Source organism: Mobula birostris, chromosome 1, assembly GCF_030028105.1.
Source record: "Mobula birostris isolate sMobBir1 chromosome 1, sMobBir1.hap1, whole genome shotgun sequence".
In the NCBI taxonomy this organism is placed as follows: domain Eukaryota; kingdom Metazoa; phylum Chordata; class Chondrichthyes; order Myliobatiformes; family Myliobatidae; genus Mobula; species Mobula birostris.
The window spans coordinates 8,900,542-8,912,946 of record NC_092370.1 but is presented as its reverse complement, the minus strand read 5'-3'; the positions used below and the strand labels follow the sequence as shown (position 1 = coordinate 8,912,946).

At 38.4% G+C, this 12,405-nt stretch overlaps 1 protein-coding gene across 1 annotated transcript in view; it reads right to left on the bottom strand.

Moving 5' to 3' along the window:
- The window catches only part of pou6f2 (POU class 6 homeobox 2), a 688,493-nt gene extending 676,346 nt beyond the window's left edge, over nt 1-12,147 (bottom strand). The window contains exon 1 of the mRNA XM_072239558.1: nt 12,043-12,147. Coding sequence (XP_072095659.1) covers nt 12,043-12,147 — 105 coding nt within the window. The remainder of the gene's footprint in view (nt 1-12,042) is intronic.
- Between the last annotated feature and the right edge of the window lie 258 nt (nt 12,148-12,405).

Genomic DNA, 12,405 nt, shown 5'->3' with positions numbered 1-12,405 from the left:
GCTTTCTTGCCCATTCTCCTAATCTGTCTAAGTCCTTCTGCAGCCTCTCTACTTCCTCAACACCACCTGCTGCCCCACCAATCTTTGTACCATCTGCAAACTTGGCAACAAAGCTATCTATTCTATCACCTAAATCAGGAGTAGCCAACCTTTTACATTCCATGTATCAATTTTTTCACGCACGAGTTCAGGTGTGATTTTTTCACGCACGAATTCTATATTAACATATTTTTACAAGAATTGAATGGGGGTACAAGAGTTGTATGGCGCATCTGAACTCATGCGTGGAATGTAAAAGGTTGGCCACCCCTGATCTAAATCATCGATATACAGCATAAAAAGAAGTGGCCCCAACACTGACTGTTGCAGAACACCACAAGTCACTTTTAGCCACATTGCGGCCAAAAAGTTCTATTTTAACTTCATCAGTCCACAGGACTTGTTTCCAAAGTGCATCAGGTTTGTTTAGATGTTCCTTTGAACCTTTTGGATAGAACTATTTGGCCGCAATGAGCAAAGGTATGTTTGGGGAAAAAAGGGTGCAGAATTTCATGGAAGGAACCTCTCTCCAACTGTTAAGCACGGAGGTGGATTGATCATGCTTTGGGCTTGTGTTGCAGCCAGTGGCACAGGGAACATTTAATGGTAGAGGGAAGAATGAATTCAATTAAATATCTGCAAATTCTGGAAGCAAACATCACACCGTCTGTAAAAAAGCCGAAGATGAAAAGAGGATGGCTTCTACACAGGATAATGGTCCTAAACACACCTCAGAATCCACAATGGACTACCTCAAGAGGCGCAAGCTGAAGATTTTGCCATGGCCCTCACAGTCCCCTGACTTAAACACCATCGAGAATCTGTGGATAGACCTCAAAAGAGCAGTGCATGCAAGACGGCCCAAGAATCTCACAGAACTAGAAGCCTGTTGCAAGGAAGAATGGGTGAAAATCCCCCAAACAAGAACTGAAAGACTCTTAGCTGGCTACAAAAAGCGTTTACAAGCTGTGCTACTTGCCAAAGGGGGTGTTACATCCAGAGTGCCCAAACTTTTGCTTCGGGCCCTTTTCCTTTTTTGTTGTTTTGAAACTGTAAAAGATGGAAATAAAGAAGTTTTCTTGCTTAAAATATTAAAGAAATATATCATCTTTAACTTTATGCCCTTTGTAAATCAGTTCATCTTTTACTCGCTTAGCTATTCACAGTAGCAGAAATGTTGACCAGGGGTGCCCAAACTTTTGCATACCACTGTATATAGCTAGGCCACCTACAACTTTTGCACAGTACTGTACTTGCCAACGTGGAGCAGAGAGCGAGTTTGTAAATACGGTGGGAGCAAAGGATGTTGGGAACGGCGAGGGTGGAGTACCGCGGGAGGGGTGTGGGGCAGGTGGCAGAGAAGGAGTGCTGGAGAGGTGGGGCAGGTGCATCCAGCCCCGAGACACCAGGCAAGGTCATTTGATTCCAAACAATTGGTTTATTGATCACTACAGAATGTCTCTCTGATACTTCCCCCTCCTTCCCCTCTCCCTTCCCCTTTTCCCAACCATGATTCCCTCTCCCTGCCCCCTTCCCACTCTCAGTCCACAATAGAGACCCATATCAGAATCAGGTTTATCATCACTCACATACTATATGTCATGATATTTTTTTCTGTGGCAGCAGTACACTGCAATACATAAAATTACTACAGTACTGTGCAGAAGTCTTAGGTACCCTAGCGATATACATGTACTGCCCTGAGATTCATTTTCTTGCAGTTATTCACCGTAGATACAAAGAAACATGACAGAATCAATGAAAAGCTACACCCAAAGATGGACAAACAATTGTTGTGCAAAAGACAAAGACAGCAAATACAAAAAAACAGACAAATAATAATAATAATAATAATAATAAATAAAAAGTAAATAATTAAGTCATATGCTGGGGATAGCCCACAAGTGTTACCACACATTCCGGCAACAACAGAGCAAAAATAATTAACCATTCCTTACTTGAGCATTGGGACATTAAAGAATTACAGTGATGAAAGAAACTTGAGACTGACTTCTAAATACTCTGCAATCTTTACACTTTTTAAACACCCTGCCGCCACCCAGCACACATATACACCCTGCATGAATGCCCTGTAACCCCCAACCCCTCTCGCAGATACACTCTCATCCTGCACTGGTGAATTTTCATCCTTTACTGCTGCTGTTTCACATATTTATACGACTGCTTATTTTATTTTAATACTGACAGTGACATTATACTGCCTTACATGGACATGCACCTCACGTTTTACTTCAACCTGTAAATTTCGGGCTATGCTACTCAGATTCCTGCACTAGGGGCAGCTCTGTAACGTAGTGATTAGCACAACGCTTTACAGTACTGGCAACTCAGGTTCAATTCCCACCTTGGCCTGTAAGGAGTTTGTATGTTCTCCCAGTGACCATGTGGGTTTCCTCTGGGTGATCTGGTTTCCTCCCACAGTCCACAGACGTACCAGTTGGTAGGTTAATTGGTCATAATAAATTGTCCTGTGATTAGGTTAGGGTTAAATCGGGGGATTACTGTGTGGCACGATTCGAAGAGCCTATTCCACGCTGTATCTCAATAAATAAACATTTTGTAAGTGTATGTGCTGGATCGCAACTATACGTGCTGTGTATGATTGTATGTAACGTGTTTTGCACCTTGGCCCCAGAGAGACAATGTTTTGTTTAGTTGTATACACGAGTATGATGATAATTGATTACTCCTCTCTATGCCTTGTGGTAAATTGGGAACTGTACTTCTCTCAATCGCAGGACTCTGCAGAGAGTGGTGCGGACAGCCCAGCGCATCTGTAGATGTGAACTTTCCACTATTCAGGACATTTACAAAGACAGGTGTGTAAAAAGGGCCCGAAGGATCATTAGAGACCTGAGTCACCCTAACCTCAAACTGTTCCAGCTGCTACCATCTGGGAAACAGTACTGCAGCATAAAAGCCAGGACCAACAGGCTCCAGGACAGCTTCTTCCGCCAGGCCATCAGACTGATTAATTCACGCTGATACAATTGTATTTCTATGCTATACTGACTGTCTTGTTGCACATACTATATATTATAAATTACTATAAATTGCACATTTGACATTTGAATGGAGACGTAACGTAAAGACTTTTACTCATTATGTATATGAAGGATGTAAGTAATGAAGTCAATTCAATTCAAATGTAAAAAGCCGTGATCTCAACACTGACCCATGTGGAACACCACTTGTCACCGGCATCCAATCCAAAAAGGTTCCCTTTATTCCCACTCTTTGGGAATCCCACTGATTGGCTCCTGCCAATCAGCCAATGCTCTATACATGCTTGTATCCTTCACGTAATACCATGGGCTCTTATCTTGCTAAGCAGCCTCACGTGTGCCTCATGACGGCCTTCTGAAAATCCAAGTGCACAAAATTCACTGCCTCTCCTTTGTCTGTCCTGCTTGTCATTTCCTCAAAGAATTCCAACAGATTTGTCAGGTGAGATTTTCCCTTAAGGAAACCAAGCTGACTTTGACCAATTTTAGCAAGTGCCTTCAAGTATCCAGAAACCTCATCCTTAGAAACTGACTCCAATATCTTCTCAGCTACTGTGGTCAGGCTAGCTGACTTATAATTTCCTCTCTTCTGCCTGCCTCCCTCCCTTCTTGAAGAGTGAAGTGATATTTGCAATGTTCCAATCCTCCGGAACCATGCCAGAATCTAGTGATACTTGGAAGATCAATACCAATGTCTCCACAATTTCTTTAGCTACTTCTTTCAGAGCCCTGGGGTGTAGTCCATCTGGTCCAGGTTATTCATCCACTTTCAGGCATTTCAGATGATTTTTTGAAAGCTTCCTAACCCTCCATTTTCCCACTAATTTCTACTCTGTTATATGCCCTCACTTTTGCTTTTATGTTGGTTTTGACTTCCCCTGTAGGCTACAGTTACATCTTTCCTGTAGAATACTTCCTCTTCTTTGGGATATATCTGTCCTACACCTTCTGTATTGCTCCCAAAAACTCCATCCATTGCTGCGTGTCCCCTTCCAAACAAGTTTGACCAGCTCCTCTCACATGCCCCTGTAATTCCCTTGACTCCAATGTGATACTGATACATCTGACTTTAGCTTCTCCCTCTCAAATTGCTGGATGAATTCTATCATATTATGATCAGAGCCTCTTAAGGGCTCTTTTACCTTAAGCTCCCTCGTCAAATCTAGTTCATTACACAATACATGATCCAGAACAGCTGATCCCCTAGCAGGCTCAATCCAAAGCTGCTCTAAAAAGCCATCTCACGGGCATTTTACAAATTCTCTCTCTTGGGATTCAGCACCAACCTGATTTTCCCAATCTACCCGCATATTGAAATCCCTTGTAACTATTGTAACATTGCCCCTTTGACATGCATTTTCTATCTCCTAATGTAATTTGTACCCATATCTTCGCTAATGTTCGGAGTCCTGTATATAACTTCCATCAGTGTCCTTTTACCATTGTAGTTCCTCAATTCTACCCACAACGATTCAGTAACTTCTGATCCATGTCACCTCTTTTTAAGGATTTGATTTAATTTTTTTTTTACCAACAAAGGCCTACCTGCCTGTCCTTTCAATACAATGCGTATCCTTGGATGTTAAGCTCCTAACCATAATCTTCTTTCAGCCACAACTCATTGATATCCACATCATCTACCTTATTCCATATACTGCGTGCATTCAAATATAATACCTTCAAGTTCCGTATTTGTCATCTTTTATGATTTTGACCCCTTGTTACATTGCAGCTCATCCTGACTGCAATTCTGCCCTATCATCTGCCTGTCCTTCCTCACAGTCTCACTATACGCTGCCAAGTACCTGATCGCTCAATTTCCCATCCTCCTGTCGAGTATCGAACAACAGAGATAGACAGGACGTAGCGAGGATGTTTCCTACAGTGGGTGAGTCTTGACCAGAGGGCACAGCTTCAGAATAGAGGGAAGTCCATTTAGATCAGAGATGAGGAGGAATTTCTTAAGCTAGAGGGTAGTGAATCTGTGGAATTCATTGCCACAGGCAGGTACATGGATAGTAGGGGTATGAAGGGCTACGGTCCTGGAGCAGATCGATGGTAGTAGGCAGTTTAAATGGTTCGGCACAGACTAGATGGGCCAAATGGCCTGTTTCTGTGCTTTTCTATGACTGTGACTCTGTACTTAAAGCAGAGTTTGATAGGTTCTTGATTAGTCAGGGCATCAAAGACTGTGGAGAAAGAAAAGAGAATGGGGTTGAGATGGTATGTAAATCAGCCATGCTGGAATAGCAGAGAAGACTTGATGGGTTGAATGGCCTAACCCTGTTCCTATGCCTTAGGGTTGTTATATAACAGAAGCCCAATAACATACAATGCAAGCAGAATAGTAACTGTTACTGCTCCTAATAAACTACCATAACATACAGATCTTACTACTTACTAAACATTCTAAGCAGGTAGTTTCTTGAATTGCAAAATGCATATGATACTTTTACTAAACTAAACCCCATACCGTACACCCTTATCCAGCATTCAGCTTAAGGTCTTCCACACATAAAAGAATCAGATCTAATCTTTCCATTACTAAAGACAAAATTCCACTTTGACTTCATATTTTCAGTAAAAGCAAACATTAGCACAATGGAAAAAGGAACAGTTCCCAGACCTACACAGAGGACTTGAGGGACTGAGAAGGTCGGGCAGCATCTATGGAGGGGAACAAATAGTTGATGTTTCAGGCCGAAACCCCTCATCAGAAGAGGAAAAGAAGGGAGAGCGACTCAGACCTGTCAGTAATCCCTGGCTGGACTTGAGGAAAGTGGTCAGAATCAGGAATCACAATCTATGCCCTCAAATTTGAATGCCCACAGATCTCCTGGCCATCCACAAACACTAATGGTTGCTATGGTGCAACATTTAACAGCCACCAGGAGCTAATCCAGGCACAGAATGCTGATGTCCATCAACCAATCAACATTGCCAATGCTGCTGGATGTGATTGATAGTCACGACTTCAATCCTTTCCATTCTAACAATTCTGCCTAAAGGCATAGATATTTCAGTAGTTCACAATTGTTTTTGTTGATCTGCAGTGATTTCATTATTTGGATATTTAATGAGGTGTTTTAAGTTCATATAATTTTATAACCTTCTTAAAATACTTAAAATATCCAAAGTTTTATTTTTCAACCATTTGCCAATGACGTGCAACACTTCGGAGAACTTAGTATCACAGCAACTGAAATTATTTACGTGCATTGATGTATTTTTCCACTAATGTACATTAGTAAACAAAAATGCAATCTCATGTTGTCATCTGGCTTCACAGTATTTAAACCTAGCAGAATTGTTGCAGATTGTCTGCTAATTTATGCCCAGAACTGTCCTGTAAGTACCCCTGTTCAACAAACATACATCTTAAAACATCCATAGTTTTGACAGCAGACAGTTCTTCTACCTATGTCTACAGCCTACACCATGGAAGGTCTGCAGACATGAACTTAAATGCTCTCTGGATTCTACAAGACTGCTTTTATTACAGAGTGACTTTTTCCCCAATAATAATGTTTTCTTTTTGAGGAAACATTCCTAATCCTTCTACAACATCTTTGTACACCACAGCAGCATGGCTATTACAGCTGGTAGCATTCCAGAATCCAGAGTTCAATTCCGATGCTGCCTGTAAGGAGTTTATTGTATATCCTCCCTGCGAATGCCTGGACTTCCTCTAGTTGCTCCCATTTCCTCCCACATTCTAAGGAGGCACTGGTTAGTAGGTTAATTGGCCAGTGTATATTGTCCTTTGATGAGGCTGGTATTAAATAGGTGGGTTGCTGCAGTGTTGCTCGTAAGGTCTGTTTCATATTATATGGCTTTTTAAATAAAGCCAATAAAGAAAGCGTCAGAGAGCCCTTCTGTGTGTCTTTCACATTTCGTAACATCGGCTTTTGCCACTCAGGGATAGCAGCAGTCACTTCAGTTTTACACTTATTTACAGTGAAGATTTTATGCTCCTCAGTGTGTAAAGGGATCCATGATGGCAAAAAGATAGGCACTCCTCTTTCAGATTCACAACAATTTCATTCGAAGGTACATGCGCAAGACCACTTTCTTTATAAAGAATTTTCTAATGCTGGGGCTTCTGACTAATCCTGCCTTACCAAACTCAGCTCACTAGGCACCCAGTCAAATCCACTTCATGGGTGAAAGGAACTGGGCTTCCAAACAAACAATGAAATACACTCACAGCTTTCTCAGAGTAGGCCAAAATGAAGAACAATCTCAACTGAATAATGTGATAATGTCAGATCTTACAGATAAAAAACATCTTTAAAATCAGAAAAATTTGTGTGTAAAGGAAAAGATTAAGAACTTGGATTTGAAAGATAGTGAGATGATCTGATAAGTCAACGATAACTCACCAATAGGAGTAAAATGGACCAAAATACTCCAGACAGTGGGATTATTTACTGCCCATTCTACAGATACATACGATTTTTAGCACGTGGTGAAAACATGCAACGCTTTTGACTTAAGTTTAACAAATGAAACCAACCAATAAATTACCGCCTTTTAAAATACATTCCAATAACTTTCTTTGAGTTCTTTCATTTCTTTCTTTGTTTGATTTCTTGAAGAAACCATATAGGATATTTTCCTCCTAAACATTTAAATGAATTCTACCACAGGTTCTCATTATTGTTTTAAATACTGACTAAAGAAACTAAACGACCGTTAAAACTTTCAGTGACAGTGTCAGAAGAATTACAAGATCGTTGTAAAATAAAACTAAAAACTTAAAACATATTTTATTTAACGATACGGCAATGATTATGGTCTTATTAATGGAAAATATCAGTTCATAGACATATTTTTACCTGCAGCATTAAGCAAAATATATTTCTATTTCCCCACATTGTTTAAATGTACTAAGTGTACATTAGGATTACTATTGCTTTCCAATTTTAGGATTGGTCAATTCACAATTGGTCAATTTTAGACCTCGGCAAATTAGGAAACAAAAATATATGCAACAAGAAATGTAGAGGAAATCTCATCACTGAATTAAAAGCAAAACCCCCCCCAAACAATTTAGTAAACCAGTCAAATGAAGCACTGCCATGTGATATATATGAAAACGTATATATTGTGTAAAATTGTAATACTATATGCTTCAAATATGGTTAATAAATATCTCAAAACAAAATAATTTCCATGTTCCTGAAACCCAGGTGAGTTATTTTTAATAGCTTGTTACTTGTGTGTATAAATGCTTTAAAGCTTTTTGATCTTTGGGGTTAATATTACAAATATGGCCATTCTGCAGACTAATACAGGAATTGTCCTGCAGTTCCTCCCCTTGGCAACCCCCACAACTCAAACTCGCATCCCTGTCATGGGTGTTTCTCATACGCTCAGAGTGTCTCAGCTTCAAGTCACCACACTTTTGTTCTTCCTGCTCTTCATTTAACAAGTGGAGCAGTATTTTGCTTTTTCCTAGGCAGGAAACATACAAATGCACAGCTAGTCCGAGCCCTCAGGCCTCGGGATCATGACAGCATGGCTGGAGTGTGCCCAGGGGAGAGCAGTGTGAGAAGGGTGACTGGACGCTGTAACCTGCCTGCCTCAGCTGAGACAGAAGCAGGAGGACAGTAACACTGCTGAACGTACCTGTCATTCAGAGCATCTGGCTTCACTCATATTGTGAAAAAAGCAAGCCCAGAACACCAAATTTATAATGCATATCAGCACATTACGATATAGATCAAATATTAAATATTGATCTGTAAATATTTGAACATTACACAATGATTGGCAACCATGTATTTTTGGAACTCTAACTGTGATTGAACTTACAACATAAACCTATTTTAATAAGGATTATTTCAGTCTAAAACTAAGTGAGCAATTTAAAAAGCTGTTAGCAATAAAATGGTCATCAGATTTTAGTAAGATTGCTTCAACAGTGGAAAAGTAAAGATTGCTTCTTACAAATTAAGAGAGCTCTGGAAAGAATAGGATCTTTTTTCACAGAGTCTGTTTCTACATAGCGACAGATTAAAACACACTAATCCTCTGGTGACTGTAAACATTTTTCTTTAGGAAGCCCTGAAGTATTTCAGTTGGAAAAATTTATTTGTGGAATTGAACTAAATTTTTTTAGTATTTCCCCACCTCATATCATCCACTAATGCAACTGATTTTGTTTAAATCTTTCAATTATCACGTATTGCACTATACTGCTGCCACAAAACAACAAATTTCATGATATGTGATGGTGATATTAAACCTGATAATTAATAACAATGATGAATAACAATTTGTCATAACAATGCAATGATAAATATCTAACAGTGCAAACAAGATGCAAAATGCTCTTATTCTTAATGAAGCAACTTTTTCACCTACAGTACTCTCTAATTATGATGCAGGTATTCTAAAGTCTTGCGTCAAATAAGGAGTTTGAAACAGATTAAACCTCTTAAAAGAAAAATTATATCAAAACAAGGTGTTCATGGATGTTTTGATAAAATAACCAACTTTTTAATTTAGCTGCAGGGTTTATCATAATGACATAAACCACTAAAATATCTTAAAATTATGCAATATTATATTTTTTCAACCTTCAGTGAACATCTATTTCATAAATTAAAATTAGAACCTTATTGCCAAAAGATGTTAGGGACAATGAATAATGATAGATCCACACTTTCTGAATAAATCAAATTGAATTCCACATTTCTAAACAATAATATTAAATAACGAACTATTTGTACTTGTAGAATTTTCCAAAATAAAAATTGTGCTGAACACCCAATGACTAGAGGACTTTTCATATAGTGTAGAACATTGCTTTTTTTAAATAATTTGACTATTTTTTGTAATGGACAATGAACATGGGAAATATATATAGGGGAAGAGAAAAGAATTAACAAGACAGAATCAACACAGATATATGTGCAGACATACAAAGCACAAATACACACTCACACATACATACACACACCCACACACACACACACACACACACACACACACGTGCTACAATTCATTTAATAACAATATGGCTTTATATCTACATAAAAGCTCGTGGTATCTCTTTCAACAAATATGACCATTGCAGAGATATATATTCTGAGATTAGATAATCTAGCATTCACCTTCTTTGGCTAAAGATTGCTGAGTACTATCAAATACTAAATTTTCAATTTTAATAAATGGATGTACACTTTGAATGTTATGATGTGATTTTGACAACTTACAAAATAAAGCCAGCTGAATCGAGCAACTGCAATGAAGTCTGGTACAAATTTTCAAGTCAGCTCTGATCCATTACAAGACTGACAATTTGGCTGCACAATGTTCAAATTAATAGATATTTTTCTGTTGCTTTTACCAATGCCCATTAACATTTACTTATGAAAGAATTTTAAGTAACTTTCTTATGCTCAGCATTTAGTGTTAGAAGACTTGAGTGAAAAACTGATTTTATTTATCTGCTAGATCAGTGAAATTTAAACCAATTAAATGATAAAGCTTTTTATAATCCACTTATTTACGAGAACAGAGAGTTACGACAATCAGACGAACTCTGTGGAAAATGGGCACATTGTACTTCTGTTATACGGCAAAGTTTTAAAATATGCTATTTTACAATTAACAAATATTCCCAGGTCTATTGTTGCAATGCATCAACAATTTAGCTCTATGTAATTCAAGTTAATAATAGAAAATATATCACATAAAATAAAAAAAACATTAAAAAGTATGTCTAACAAACATGAATGCTTAGAACAAATCTATTACAGACAGTAAACATTTGAATTATTTTATGCACAGACCAGAACTAATCCTGTTCGAAGGCAAAGTACTCACTTTTGAGGACCAATATCGAAAAGAATCTTCAAAACAATTATATTTTCTGTGGACTGTATGTTTGCTCATTAAACCGTCTAAGGCTATTCTAGTGGTCAAGCATGCATTTCAATCACAACTAAAGCTCTACTGTATCAATTTTCTAACAGACTGAGATGCTTTCAAGTAACATCCTTCACAGAAATTTTATACATCTACACGGCTGCTCTTTGTACCACTGGTGGATAAAATTAAATAGTGACATATTTGTCTTGAATCAAATGTATTTTGCAAATTTTTTTTTTACAATTTCACCAAAATATTCTTAGAAAATGCTTACTTTACACAGGCTGTTCTTAACCAACGTTCCTTACCCAGAAGAGCATAATTCCACCAGATCCTGTGATTCTATGCAGATAAACAAGAAGATTACAAGCCTGGGATTGCTTTCTGGATGATTGTGCTTAAAAGCAAAAGACACGAATTGTAGAACTACTCAGAATACAAACAACACAAAAAGCACTAGTGACCCATCTGGTATCCAGCAGACAAAGACGAAATGCCTCTAAAGCCCAGCATGTGAGGCCTTTGAGAAATATTCTTCTGGCATTTCATCACAGCAGCCTTAGACCAGTTTATCTTGGTGGCTTGAGGGAGTAAATAGAGCTGTTTATTAAAGCTACTCTGCTGTATTACATTAGACGCACCAGACCACCTGGACCTTTTGGACTGTAGTAGTTTTTTTTAATTTGCACACTGGCTTCTGTACAAACAAAAATTATTGCATTTACTGAGGTCACACCTCATTTAGATTAGAGGTAAAATATGGAAGGCAGGGTAAAATAGCAAAACGTTAGCGTAAAACTATAAATCACCCACCAATGTATCCAAATCCGAGACTCCACACCACCTCAGATGGTATACCATTTATAAATAACAGGAGAACTGGAACATGATGAATTCATATTAACCAGTAAACAGAGACTAAAGAAAAAAAAATAGTTCCAAACATTAATTCTCAGATTATAATGTTGGATTTCTCAGTTAAATTGCTACGGGCCAGACTGTAGAAGAAAGATATTGTAAATATGAATTATATGAATCAAGCAGCTATACCCCATGGAAAAATAAGAGAGGAGTTGAGAAATGACTGACTCCATACCTGACCAATTACAGCATGCATGGTCCCTGTATCCTGCTGGGCCAAGAGATTGCTATCCATTACACATATCTTGTGAGGAGCAGAATGGGGGTTTCTGCCATGCATCTGTCAATCAACGCTTGCAGTCAAAATCATCACCAAACAGAAAGCAAAAGCAAAAATAAGTCAAGCTGCTTCACCAAATAGGATTGAAAAAAAGTCACATGACAGCAGTTCACCCACACACACATACACACAAACACACTGCATGCATTTCCTGCACATAAGTGACCTTGCTTGCTTCAGAACAACAAGATGCAGAAATCTGAAATCTGCTAATAAGCCTTTGCTTCTAAACAAATAAAGGTGACTTGGAAATAATAT